Genomic DNA, 14,535 nt, shown 5'->3' with positions numbered 1-14,535 from the left:
ATCTATCTATCTATCTGTCATCTATCTATCTATCTATCTATCTATCTATCTATCTATCTATCATCTATCTATCTATCTATCTATCTATCATCTATCTATCTATCTATCTATCTATCTATCATCTATCTATCTATCATCTATCTATCTATCTATCTATCTATCTATCTATCTATCTATCTACCATCTATCTGTGAGGAGAACCTGAGCTTACAGGGTTAAACAGCTCAGAATGTACGTCCTGCCTACTGTGGGGTAGGGGGAGATTCTGCGTCATTTCCGAGAGTCTCAACCCTTTGTTCTCTCTACTTTCGTTTTGAAGAGAGCGGACCCGTTTTTCATGATGCCGTGCGCTGTATTAGACAATGGATAGTTTCTGCTGTAATAAAGCTGTTTTTAGTTATTAGTAAGCTCTGTGTGAGACTCTGTTTAACCACAGAAGGCAGCAGCTTTCTCTGACCGCTGCGGGACTCTGTTTTTGCTTGGAGCATTGGAATGTGGACTTTGGTATGCGGAGGCCTGGCAGGAGGCTGCGCAGTGAGAGCGGGCTGGACGCCAGGCTTATCTGAGCAATAAATCACCTCTATCTGTCTGTCTGTCTATCAGCTATCTATCTCTATCACCTATATTTTTTGGTAAAGGTTATCTTTATTATATCCTCATATTCTGTTTTTCCAGGTTGCACCATTCCCTCTTTATGCTACATCATTGTGTTGGTCCTAGTTGAAGAACTGTGAGACTGAATTTATTATGCCCACTTCATTCTGCTCCTATGTTGATATGGCAGAGATATATTGAGAAATTTTGCATAGGTGTATGTTCAAGTAAACACGTCTCAGAGAATTCTTGCAAGTAGAGCTGAGACACACACATTTCACCCAGTGTGTCTGCCCACCTACATTCTGCTAGACAAGCCCCCTTCTCCCAAGCTGATTGCTACTTGATTTTTTAGCTATATGTGCAGATACTCAGCTCAAGGGCTGACAGGACTTAGTATCGCCTCATGGTGATCTTGGTAGGTCACCCAGATGCAGTGCAATTCAAAGGGCAACAATTAATCTTGCTGAACCCCATCATCTAATCAACAACCAGCAATTTGGCTCACTGATTTCAAGATATACCTCCAATGCCTACATCAAACCTTCTGACATCTGTAATCAACAAAGTTGTGGCCATATTTCATCTTGTGTTGTATGTGCACCCCCTCTGCCACTGGCTTCATTGTGCCTGGGCCCACAACAGCATGGGGTAGCATGGAGGAGATCTTTCCCAAATGGGAGAGGAACATTGTACCTCTTCTCCTTCCCCTACAACTGTTAATGAAGTGAAGATGCAGAAGAAGAAGAAGAAGAGTTTGGATTTGATATCCCGCCTTTCACTCCCTTTAAGGAGTCTCAAAGCGGCTAACATTCTCCTTTCCCTTCCTCCCCCACAACAAACACTCTGTGAGGTGAGTGGGGCTGAGAGACTTCAGAGAAGTGTGAGTGACCCAAGGTCACCCAGCAGCTGCATGTGGAGGAGCGGAGACGCGAACCCGGTTCCCCAGATAATGAGACTACCGCTCTTAACCACTACACCATACTGGCTATCGATGTTACTAAGATGTTACTATCATAGTGAAACAAGTCTCTCTGGGCAGCCTATCAGTTTCAGAAGAAACCGGCACATGTATTCTATCTTAATATCAGCCATTACTTTTATCTAATTCCCCATGCTGTGTCATTGGAGCTGTAAAATCAATTCCATGCCCTCACCCTGTCCCCAGTTCTAGGTCAGAGGATCTAGGACAGCAATTGCCAACCTCAGGATATGCCGAGGTGACTGTATTAAGTCTTGCTTCTAAGGCCACACTCCTCACACGTCCTTCTTTTTTTGTTTTTGCCTGGCTTGAATGTGTCTCTGAAGCCTGATAATGTCTCTTGTTTACCTTGATGGAGGGTCAAGAGGGGTGTGTGAATGTATATAAAAAGCAGCCTGTTGTACAAAAATAATATTTACATTAATTGCTGTGCTCTCTTTTGCCTCTGGCTCCCAAAATATTGCCCAGATGGGAGTGTGGCCATCTGGCTGAAGAAGGCCCCACACCCCTGCAATAAATGCAGACATGCCTAAGACAGAACAGAGAAGGTCCAAACAATTTCAAAAGTGCAATTGTAACAGAAGGACAAATAAAGAACAAGTACATAGGGTTGGATAAATTCATTAAAGTGTGAGGAGAGCATCTGGAACTGAAAGCTACATTTGACCTGAGACTTAGGTTTCCCATACTAATATTTTGTAATGCATATAAATAATACTGCACAAATATTTTAATAATAACAAAAAATTATAGCAATAACAATAAAAGGGATATTCAGTAATTAGGCGCAGTCTCTTAAAAGAGATGTAACCATCCTTCAAGTTATGTGAAATGTGAATGAACTGTGAGTGAACAAAATTCAAGTTCTGGACACAGGGAGCCTGGTCCTGTCAACTGAGTCCCATCAACTATTGACCATCATGCAAACAGGGCGGAGGGGAGATGTAGACTATTGAGGGAGGGAGTTGTAGCATTTTGTTCATGCATGATGTAACTTCAGAAGCCAGCAGGACACTGGGAAAACAATCTTCTTCCCTATCATTATCAAAATTATTGGTTTGCATTGTCTTATGCAAAAGATATCCAGAGATCAACAATGAACATCTGAAAAGAGATATTAGAGACTTGTGTTGTTCAGAACTGGATCTAGGCATTGACAGAGCTCTATCGCATTGTTGTTTCAGCGTGTTTCCACCAGCTGACTCCACCATTATTTTTTAAACAAAAATATCTATACTGTGGGTATCTCTGTTCTTCATTCCTTCTCCTGATGCTCTTATTAGACAAATGTTTTGTTCACTCTTCATCAGGTATCTCCATCATCAATTATTTTTTACAACAGTTTTGATTTACAGAATTTGAGAATTCTGAAGGTAACTCTTGCATAGTACCACAAAGCTATTGATGCCTGCGGCTGAATGGATAAAAACAAAGATTTTGAAAAGAGAAAAAGAGTAGTAAAAGCTCATACTTCTCATTCGTGCTTAGAGTATAAATCAGTGAATGTTCTGATCAGGGAAACTGACAAAAAAAGGAGCCATTATGTCAATGACCAAGATACTAATGCAGAGATTCCCTAACAACAACAAAATCATCCAGCATTCAAGTGACTATGTAGCAAAACAGATAAAAGCCATATATAACGCTGTAGGTGGAAGCATGAAAATCTATATTTGGAGGGCATCCTTTGTCAATGGGATTATACAGGTGGTGGTGTTGCTGCTCATACTGGTGTGTCATACTGTAGGCAATACACATTCTATTAACTGTAGTACACTTGATGATCCCCTCCCTATACCTCATAAATTTCACCAGCCAGGAGACCTTGTCATCGGTGAGATTGTTTCTCAAGTCTACTTTCACTATAATAGCCTGTCTTTTGAGGAACAGCCTATACATGTATTGATTGATGAACCTATGTAAGGAAACATTTCTTTCTTCTTCTGTAATAAGTTCATGTGACATTCACCATTATGCAGCTTTGTGATTAAGTAACTATTTTTACTTTGTGGGAAAAAGTGGTATCCCCACAGCATTTGGACTACTGTTTATTTTTGCTTTCTGCATTATGTCCCTGCGTTATGTTCCTGTTAATTAATCACTAAAAGCCTTTCCACCAGCCACTTCACAGAAATAAATAGATCGTGTACATTTCTGTAGGATTTCTGCAGAATAACAACATAGTAGAGTGTGCTCTTGTTATATTATGTTACTCCTGCTCTTTCCACATTTTGTTTCCTCTCATCCTTTGCCACTATATATACCCTCTTCCCTGCACTTCCAATCTTCTGACTCTTTCAATATTGGATCTCATATTATATTTTAGAAATGCCGCCATGTTTCATTCCTCCAATTGTTTCCAGCCTATTCCCATTTTACAAAAAGACTTTGTTTCTACAACTTAAAACGCTCTGGAGGGGAAACATGCAATCAAAAGTGACTTCCTAATGGATTTGCAAACATGACCCCATTTGTTATTCATAGTTTTAAATATAAAAGTGCATTATTAAAGTGCTACTTTTTAGTTTATCTTGATGATATTGTTTCTGTGCCAAGGAAATTACTCCAATAGCCGCAGGGAGCAGTTTCCAAAGCACTTTTACTCTTCCAAAATATTGCAAAAATTTAGTTCTTGCTATTTCAGATACAGTGTCTTACTTTCTTAATTTCACCAAGTTACATTTCTTCAAACTATAATACCTTATGGTTTTAAGCTGATACTTGAAAGCATGTAGATGAGTACAATACATTTGTTATTGTCATAGTTGTTTCATGGTTGTTTTTCTTTTTACTCTAACTCTTATTTTATATTTGGTGTTAGCCGCCCTGAGCCCAGCCCGGGGAGGGCAGGGTATAAATAAATAAATTTATTATTATTATTATTATTATTATTATTATTATTATTATTATTATTATTATTACAGATCTGTGCCTAAGAACTTTCAGTACATCCTGGCCTTAGCATTTGCTGTCAAAGAGATCAATGAGAATCCCAACATTTTATCAAACATTTCCCTGGGATTTCACATCCTCAATAGCTACTACTCTACAAAGATGACCTACAAGGCCACTCTGAGCCTGCTTTCGTCACAACATAGGTTTGCCCCCAACTTCAATTGTCACAAGAAGAGCAATCTGATAGCTCTTATTGGAGGATGCATCTCTGAAATTTCTACCAATGTGGCCATAATTTCAGCCATTCACAAGACTCCACAGGTCAGCTGTGTGCATGGGGCATAAAGCTTTCATATTCGTTACACATCATCTTGATTTCAGCCAAACATTCCCTGTGATATTTTGCTTAGCAAGTTAATTGAATGCATACTAGAAGGTAGTACAATCAGGTGAATTCAATGCTTTTTGGATAACAGTTAACTGAATAACTTTATAAGAGTCCTCCCAGATCAGACCAAAAATTAATATTGTCCCCCATTGCTCTGTCCCAGCTCCTGCCAACCTAGCAGTTTGAAAGCGCGCCAGTGCAAGTAGATAAATAGGTACTGCTGCAGCAAGAAGGCAAATGGTGTTTCCGTGCACTCTGGCACTCATCACAGTCCTCCGTGCGCCAGTAGCAGTTTAGTCATGCTGGCCACATGACCCGGAAAACTGTTTGTGGACAAACGGCAGCTCCCTCAGCCTGAAAGCGAGATGAGCGCTGCACCCCATAGTCGCCTTTGACTTGACTTAAATGTTCAGGGGTCCTTTACCTTTACCTTTTATTGTACCTGCTTTGGCAGCAGTAAATGTGAAAGGGATCTCCAGGTTAAAATTTATTTCAAGCTAAATTTGAGTCAGCAGTGTCACTATAGCTGCAGAAAGTCTCCAGCAGCACTAAAGTACAGTAAACAGAAACATAGTTTCTAATTCATAGAAAGTACCTTGAATTTGTGCCTGTCTCAAGGGGTCTCTGTGGGATTTCAAGGATCTGCCCTGACAAATGCAGGGTGGAGAAAACAGGTGCTGTTTCAGCTGTGATTTTACCCCACTACACACAGTATCTCACAAGTCTTTTCTCTAGGGGTGTGTGGCTTACTGTTTCTGGGTCTTGGTTCTGAACTATAAAATGGATGTAAACAAACTGGAAGCTGTGCAGGAAAGGTTGGCATTGCTCTCAGAAATAAGTACTTCAATAAAAAAAAAAATTCTATATGAAGTCTGCAGAAAATTAGACTAATGGAGAACATTATAGCATTCTTCAAATATTCATAGTACCACAAAGGACTGAAATAGAATACTGGGATAAATTTATTAATAGTAAAATTAGCTAATTGATGGAATCAATTAGCAGAGGGAGGCCTTCAGACAGTGGCTATAGTTCTTGCATCACACAGGGTGGCATTAAAGAACCTCACACATTATGACTGTATGATTTGAAACAAAAATTTATTTCAGCTCACTTATGGATCATTTTTGACAACACAGGATGACAAAAGACTATTCCCTTTTCTGTACCAGATGGTACCAAATGAAGCTCACCAGCACAAAGGAGTTGTGAAGTTACTTCAGCATTTCAGATGGACATGGATTGGGCTCGTGGCTGTGGATGATGACAAAGGGGACAAGTTTTTACAGAACATGGTGCCAATGCTTTCTCAGAATGGTATCTGTTATGCCTTCATTGTAAGACTACCAAAATACTCTTATGTAGATGAGTATATTGCTATGCTTATAAAGCAATGGGAAAGCTATGTAACTGTCATCAAAAGAAATGTCAATGTATTGCTCATATATGGAGAATATCCATCCTTTCGAGTTTTGAGAATATTGCTGTTTCTAGCACCCTTCTTGCCAATGCCTCCTATTAATAAAGTGTGGATTATTACATCCCAGTGGGATTTTGCATCACTATCTGTTCAAAAGATATGGGATATACAAACTTTTCATGGTTCCATTTCCTTCACAATTCACTCAAATCAGCCCAAAGGATTCCAAAAGTTCATTCAGATGGTTAGACCTTCCTGGTTTAAAGGAGATGGTTTTATTCAGGACTTTTGGGAACAGGCATTCAGCTGTTCATTAAACGTGTCTAAATGGGAAGAGAAGGAGAAAATCTGCACTGGAGAGGAGAATCTACAGAACCTTTCTGGAATTCTGTTTGAAATGAAGATGACTGGCCACAGCTACAATGTCTACAATGCTGTCTATGCTGTGGCACATACTTTTCATGCTATATATAAATCCCATTCCAAACACAGAAGATTGGAAGAAAGAGACAGGCTTTTTTTCCAGAATGTGCAACCATGGCAGGTAATTGCAAATAAACACTTATAAAAAGAAGTCCAGCTTTTCCTGCAAAATGAAAGAGGATTTTAAATCTACATAAAACAACTCCACCCAAGCTGTTCAACATTATCTTTTATTTTTTGTAAATTCAAATAGAAACATTAAGTTGCCAAATGTATTAACCCCAAAATGAATAGGGCTTCCTTTGTGAAGCTCCTTGAAATGATTTCAATGGTGTGTGTTTTTGTAGCTTTGTTTATAATCCCTTTTTATCTAGGTCCATCAACTTCTAAAGAGGGTTTCCTTTAACAACAGTGCTGGAGACATTGTGCACTTTGATGACAATGGAGAACTAGTTTCAGGTTTTGATATTACAAACTGGCTAATGTTCCCTAATGGCTCAGTGGTTAGAGTAAAAATTGGAAGACTGGAACCTCAGGCTCCCCAGGGCACAAAGTTATCTATTCATGATGAACAAATTGTGTGGCATCATAGCTTTAATCAGGTGAGGCTGCATATGCAGATGTAGTTCCTTCCCTTCTTTCTAAAAATCCATATTATTATATTATATTATTGTAATTAATATAATATAATATAATATAATATAATATAATATAATATAATATAATATAATATTTGCCTAAAGGGGGGGAATATATGGAAATCATTCTTTTTTTGAAAGAGTGAGGTCAGTTTCTGTCAAACAAATATGCAAAAACAACAGTGTGTTAGTACAAACTGTGACTATACATCTAACTCATTTTACCTTGAGCCTGATGGTTAGGGCTCAGGCAGGATAAGAAAGGATTTTTAAAAAATGTACTGAACTGGTGAGGGAAATGTTGAGGGACTGCAACTGAGCAGAGAAAGGGATTAGAGGACAACATTAAAGACACATCATAGGCTGACATATGGGACAAAAGGTCTATGAGATCAACCTAAGGGTGCTGAGAATTGTAAATCTGTGAGGGTCAAATCAAACTCCCCAGGATTCTTTAGGAAAAATTGTGTGATTAAATGTATTTTAAATGTATGTTAAATGATGACTACATGCAGTGGTAGAATCTCAGGTCTGAGATAAGCCCTTTCATCCCAACCCATTAATCATGGCCACATTGATCCTTCATCACCCTCTACATCTACATCCTGGGAGCTGACTACAGGTATACATCAGGATTCTGAATCATGTGGGGATCCAATACAGGTAGAGAAGGCTCCCCAATGCAGACATTCAGCCCTCAGCATGTGGAGAGTAGTAAGAAGTGAACGCTACAGAATGATTGAGTAGGAGTCTCCTGCCAAGCTATTCTAATCACATGGAGGTGAATTACTGAAGAGGCTAATGTTTTATTGCCAATTTATTATTCTTTGCAGGTGCTGCCCTTGTCTGTGTGCAACGAAAATTGCAATCCTGGCTACAGCAGGAAAAAGAAAGAAGGAGAGAAATTTTGCTGCTATGATTGTGCTCTGTGTCCAGAAGGGATGATCTCTCATGAGAAGGGTAGGAGACATAATGTAAAGATATGAAGAAATGTTCATAATTCTTTGAGAATGATTATTCCTTGAGTATATATGAAGTGGTTTCACAATGGCATTTCAAAACAGAATCCACCTTAAAAAATTGAAGTGTGTATAACAGCATCAGATAGTCAATAGGACAAATCTGCTCCAAATCATAATGATGATGAGGATGCTGGTAAATGTGAATAGTATTCCTATATCTTAAGGCGGCCCTATTCAGGGAAGCTTTTAATGTATGATATTTTAGTGTTTTTTGGTTTCTGTGGAAGCCGCCCAGAGTGGCTGGGGAGGCCCAGCCAGATGGGCGGGGTACAAATAATAAATTATTATTATTATTATTATTATTATATCAATGTAATATAGGTTATTATAATAACCACATTACAAATGAAGACTAAGACAGAATATATGCTCACCTGGGGCCCTGGGTGGGCAGCCTTTGCTGCATTACACGGCCATAGTGGGTCCAGGGGCCCCGCCATCTTTGGCACAGCCTTAGCCAAACCTACTCTTTCCTGTCATCAATAAAAGTTGTGGGCTAATTCAACCCAATACCAGCCTCAGTGTCCATTCTTGTGGCCCTTCCTGCACCTGCCGTGGCTAGCAGTAAAGACAAGAGCACAGCACAAACCACAAAAACTTTTGGAAGCACAAAAGGTAATAATAATGAATTATTGCTTGTTCTATGTGATTATGCCAGTCGTCTCTCTTAGAGTTGGTCAAATAACTGCAAATAAAAGGAAAGGACGCAAAAGGAACGACTTTCATGTTATATTACTTCAGATTGGAGCCTATGAAACCAGGAAGCTCACTGGCAGTGGTTCTCCAGGATGTCAAGGAGGAGTCTTTTCCAGGGTCCCTTTGCATACAAAGTAGATACTCTACCATTGAGTTACAGCTCTCTCTCCCCACCCCCCATTTTACAAGTTTGAACAAACAAAATCTAAGCAGCTTTTCCCTTTCCCCCCTCAGACATGGATGCCTGTGTCAAATGTCCAAAAGAACAGTATCCCAACAAGGACCAAAGTCAATGCATTCCAAAGGATGTGAACTACCTCTCTTACAAAGAAGATTTAGGGATCATCTTAACTATATTGGTGATTTCTTTCTGTTTGATCACAAGCTTAGTACTTGGAATTTTTATGAAGTACAAGGACACTCCCATAGTCAAAGCCAACAACCGAATGCTCACCTACATCCTCCTCATCTCCCTTCTCCTTTGCTTCCTCTGTGCTTTGCTCTTCATTGGACAGCCTGGAAAGGTGACTTGTCTTCTCCGACAAACAGCTTTTGGCATTGTCTTCTCTGTGGCCCTTTCCTCTGTGTTGGCAAAGACTATCACTGTGGTTCTGGCATTCATGGCAACCAAACCAGGATCTAGAATGAGGAAATGGGTGGGGAAAGGACTATCAAATTCTATTGTCCTTACCTGCTCCCTCACTCAATCAGGAATTTGTACTCTTTGGTTAAGTACATCTCCCCCCTTTCCTGATAAAGACATGCATTCAATGAAGGGTGAAATCTTACTAGAATGTAATGAGGGTTCTGTTTCCATGCTTTACTGTGTTCTGGGCTATATGGGTTTCCTAGCCACTGTCAGCTTCATTGTAGCTTTTCTTGCCAGGAAGTTGCCAGACAGTTTCAATGAAGCCAAATTTATCACTTTTAGCATGCTGGTGTTTTGCAGTGTGTGGTTATCCTTTATTCCAACCTACCTGAGCACCAAAGGAAAATACATGGTGGCCGTGGAGATCTTCTCCATCTTGTCTTCTGGTGCTGGATTACTGGGTTGCATCTTTTCCCCAAAATGCTACATTATTCTGCTGAGGCCTCAGCTGAACAACAAGTAGCAACTAATAATAAGAAAAGGTGATAGAATATAAGTCTGTGTCTTTATTCTTCATATATATATATATATATATATATATATATATATATATATATATATATTTGCTTTCGTAGATTTTCACGGGTACAGGAATGTAGGTTTTGGTGTCTTCGGGTGTCTTCCCGTGTAAGAGTTGGGGTGTCTAGGCGACGTTTCGACGAGGTCTCACTCGTCATCTCACTCGTCAGCACCAGCCTGAAGATGACGAGTGAGACCTCGTCGAAACGTCGCCTAGACACCCCAACTCTTACACGGGAAGACACCCGAAGACACCAAAACCTATATATATATATATATATATATATATATATATATATATATATATATAGACACACACACACACACACACACATACATAGGAATGCCGATGCTAGGGATCTCAGGGATCTTAACTAAGCATCCCTTCTCAAATTCGTATGAATAGAGTTGTGCTGACATTTGGTTCCTCTATTGTACCTCCTACTATGGTTTTGCTCTAACACAGTATACAGTGCTCCACTGACTCCTTCCTACCCCCATACCTAAGGAGAAATTGTGTGGCATTTACCAACTATGGATGAAAAAAATGCTTTGCCTGTTCTCATTTTCCTGTGGCTATTTGTAAAGTGATGCTTATGTAAGCATTCTGGCAGTGGTTTATATTTTTACCAGATATCATGTTCTTAAGAAGCTTCTGTCCATTTCCACATGCATACAGTGAATTGGAAAAGTACTGCAATATAATTTAAGGTAATGAGGATTCCAGTGCTACATCTTTTCTTTTGTTGTCTTTTGTCTTGTCTTGGGCTATATGAATTCCCTGGCTTCATCACAGTTTCCCTTCCTAGGAAATTCAGTGCAATCAGATTGATCATTTTTCAGCTTGATCTTTTGTTGTGCTTGAATTTATATTCTTCCAATACTAGGTACACTCATTCTGTTTTGCATATTACACAAATTCTAATAACAATGAATAGGCATGTCATTAATTGCAAATCTAGCTCCTTGGTCACTTATTGGAAAAAAATAGAAAACAAAGAGTATTATATTGATTTGAGTTCTTTGGAAGCTGGAAGTTGTATATAAATATAAAGTAATCACTATTATAAATTAATTCTTATTAGTGAGGGAAGTTTCCCATTATTAAATATTGATGATGAATCTGGAAACAACTTGCCTTCTACTCTGGGTCAAACTGCTAAAATATTAATTAATTGTGCTGTGTTTCAACTTTCCGCCTTCTCTCTTGAAATTAACATAAATGAATCTGCTGCTTTATGAGAATCTAGCAGCCTTACTAGACCATAAGCTTAACATGAGTCAACATTATAAAATTCAAAAGCAGAAATATAGTGTCCAGTGTAATAACATCACTCTATCACTTGGTCAGGCCCCATCTGCAGTACTGAGTGCAGTACCAGAGAGCCAGTGTGGTGTAGTGGTTAAGAGCGGTAGTCTCGTAATCTGGGGAACCGGGTTCGCGTCTCCGCTCCTCCACATGCAGCTGCTGGGTGACCTTGGGCCAGTCACACTTCTTTGAAGTCTCTCAGCCCCACTCACTTCACAGAGTGTTTGTTGTGGGGGAGGAAGGGAAAGGAGAATGTTAGCCGCTTTGAGACTCCTGAAGGGGAGTGAAAGGCGGGGTATCAAATCCAAACTCTTCTTCTTCTTCTTCTTCTTCTTCTTCTTCTGGGCACCACATTTTAAGAAGGATGTTGTCAAGTTGAAAGGTGTGCAGAGGACAGGAACCAAGATGATAAAGTGTCGACCTCATGAATAGAAAGGGAAAGGAATATTGACATATATATACCTAAATAAATTAGGATTGAGATAATAAGGAAATACAGAAAGATATAATGAGAATGAAATTAAGTGTTGTGAGGTCGGTGGAAGTCTTTGTTTTATCAACTTTGGTTATGTAACGATGAATACGGTGTTGGGAATATGTCTGTCTTTCTTCTTTTTTCTTTGTCCTTTTTCTTTGTTTCATTTCTTTTTTCTTTTCTTTCATTCTTTGTTTCGTGTTTTAATCTGTAAGATTTGGAATTGTTTCTCTTTTGTTTTGGCGTATTGTTATATTTTGTTGTTAATATTAATAAATATTACTTTTAATAATTTTTTTTTTAAAAAAAAGATGATAAAGTGTCTGAAAACCAAACCTTATGAGGAACAATGGGAGTTTGGTATGCTTAGCCTAGAGAACAGAAGACTGAGAGGGGGATATGATAGCCACCTTTAAATATCTGAAAGGCTGTCTCGTGGACGATGGAGCAAACTTGTTTCCTGTTGCTCCAGAGGGCAGGACCTGAACCATTGGGTTCGAATTACAAGAAAGGAGAATTCGACCCAACATTAGAAAGAACCTTCTGACAGTAAGAGCTGTCTGATACTTTGTTCCACTATTGTGGAAAATGGTGGTCGTTCCTTCATTGGAGCTTCTTAAACAGAAATTGGATAGCCATCTGTGAGGGTTAATTTAACTGTGATTCCTGCCTTGAAGGGGCTTGGACCCTTGGAGTCTCTTCTACAATTCTATGATTCAACAATAATTTGGTTCTACCTGACTTTCCTCATTCAGAGAAACCCAATTACCCATGACTGCAAGCTTTTAATCATACCAATATCATACCAATATAATTTTATATTAGTCCCACTTCCTTCATCCAGGAAACATAACGATTGGTGCTAAAATTCACCAAGAGATTCCTGCATTACAGGCGGTTGGACTAGATGACCCTTGTGATCCCTTCCAACTCTACAGTTCTACAATTTCATTATTTTGTGCACCACTAACTGTTTATCATATGTCAAAGGAGAAAATAATAGTTGTAACATTCAGGGAAGCGGGACTCCTAGCAGTTTCAGAATGCACAAGGCAACTTGAAATGACAGCAGCACACAAGGGAAATGATAATAATCCCTATCATTTTCAGAATTACTGGTATCTATCCTCTGACACAGCAGACATCCAGAGCCCAACCTGCATATGAAGAGAGGCATAAGAAACCATCAACAAAGTTGGATATTAGACATAGGCAGGGATCTGTCATTCTTTTGGCTGTTCATTTCCTCTTTACATGCTAGGATATTTTTTCAGCAGCTGATTAAGCCCTAGTTTTTTTAAAAAAATAACAATAATAATAATAATAAATAAATTCCATGAGTATCCTTGTCTAATTAACTTTCCACTTCAAAGTTTCTTACTGTGAAAAATCAAACCTCTTTGGCTAGATACAAAAACATATACATATGTAGGCATCCACACAAGATGTTGTTGGATCATAATATAGCTTATTTATTTAATATCTTATGCTGCTTTGGATAAGTGGATTGGAAAACCTTAAGAGTATACTCCCCCCCCCCTTTGCAGACCAAAGCAAACTTATTGGTATACGTACCTGAACAGATGAGGGTGTAGAAATAAACATACTTCTCAGTGAGTCTTGGAGGATAAACTGAGTAGATAAAGAGAACACCTTGATCAGGGACACTGATGGACAAGGCACCGTTATTAGTTCTGAGTACAGGGTGCTGCTTCACAGATTCTCAAAGAAGTCCTTCTGCTTAATCAGCATAGAGACAGAATCATCCATCATTCAAGGGAAGCTGTAGCAAAAGAGATAACAGCTACATATACAGTGGTGCCCCACAAGACGAAATTAATTCGTTCCGCAATTTTTGCCGTCTAGCGAATTTTCCGTCTTGCGAAGCACGGTTTAAACGGCTTAACAAAGTCGCAAGACGTTTTCGTCTTGCGAAGCAAGCCCATAGGGAAATTCGTCTTGCGAGGCAAATCACGGACAAAAAAACCTTTCGTCTAGCGAGTTTTTTGTCTTGCGAGGCATTCGTCTTGCGAGGTACCACTGTAATGTTGTAAATGGAAACATGAGAACCTATGTTTGGAAGGAATGTTATGCTCACAAGCTCATGATGGTGATGCTTTTGCTACTTGTACTGCTGTGCCCTACTGTATGCCAGGCACATTCTATTAATTGCAGCATCTATGATGATCCCTTACCTATACCTCATGCATTTTATCAGCCAGGTGAACTTGTTATCGGTGAAATTGTTTCCCAGGTCTTCTTCCTCTACAATAACCTCTCTTTCACAGAACCGCCAACACAGATCTTGATTGATGAACCAGTGTAAGGCAGCATTTATTTTCTCTTGCTTCTGTAATATATTAAGAGAATAATAGTAGAGAACACATAATTGTGCAATCCTGCGTTTTTGTCATGCTTTCTATATTAAATTGTTGGGCAGAAATCACTAGTATGTTTTTCTCCACCATCACCATTGAAATGAATGACTACTGTGTATTTTTTTCTTTTTTTAATATATCTTTATT

At 39.0% G+C, this 14,535-nt stretch overlaps 1 protein-coding gene across 1 annotated transcript; it reads left to right on the top strand.

Annotated features, from left to right (window-relative positions):
* Positions 1 to 5,639: 5,639 nt before the first annotated feature.
* Positions 5,640 to 10,170, top strand: LOC308570687 (vomeronasal type-2 receptor 26-like; the record flags this gene model as incomplete). The annotated part of the gene is made up of 5 exons (XM_081165601.1): positions 5,640 to 5,645; positions 5,969 to 6,823; positions 7,077 to 7,304; positions 8,174 to 8,300; positions 9,293 to 10,170. 5 exons carry the CDS (start codon positions 5,640 to 5,642, stop codon positions 10,168 to 10,170), a joined length of 2,094 nt encoding a protein of 697 aa, XP_081021727.1.
* Between the last annotated feature and the right edge of the window lie 4,365 nt (positions 10,171 to 14,535).

Source organism: Podarcis bocagei (assembly GCF_964188305.1).
Source record: "Podarcis bocagei genome assembly, chromosome: 13".
Lineage (NCBI taxonomy): Eukaryota > Metazoa > Chordata > Lepidosauria > Squamata > Lacertidae > Podarcis > Podarcis bocagei.
Note: the sequence above shows the minus strand (reverse complement) of the source record. Positions and strands in the feature narration are given on the sequence as shown.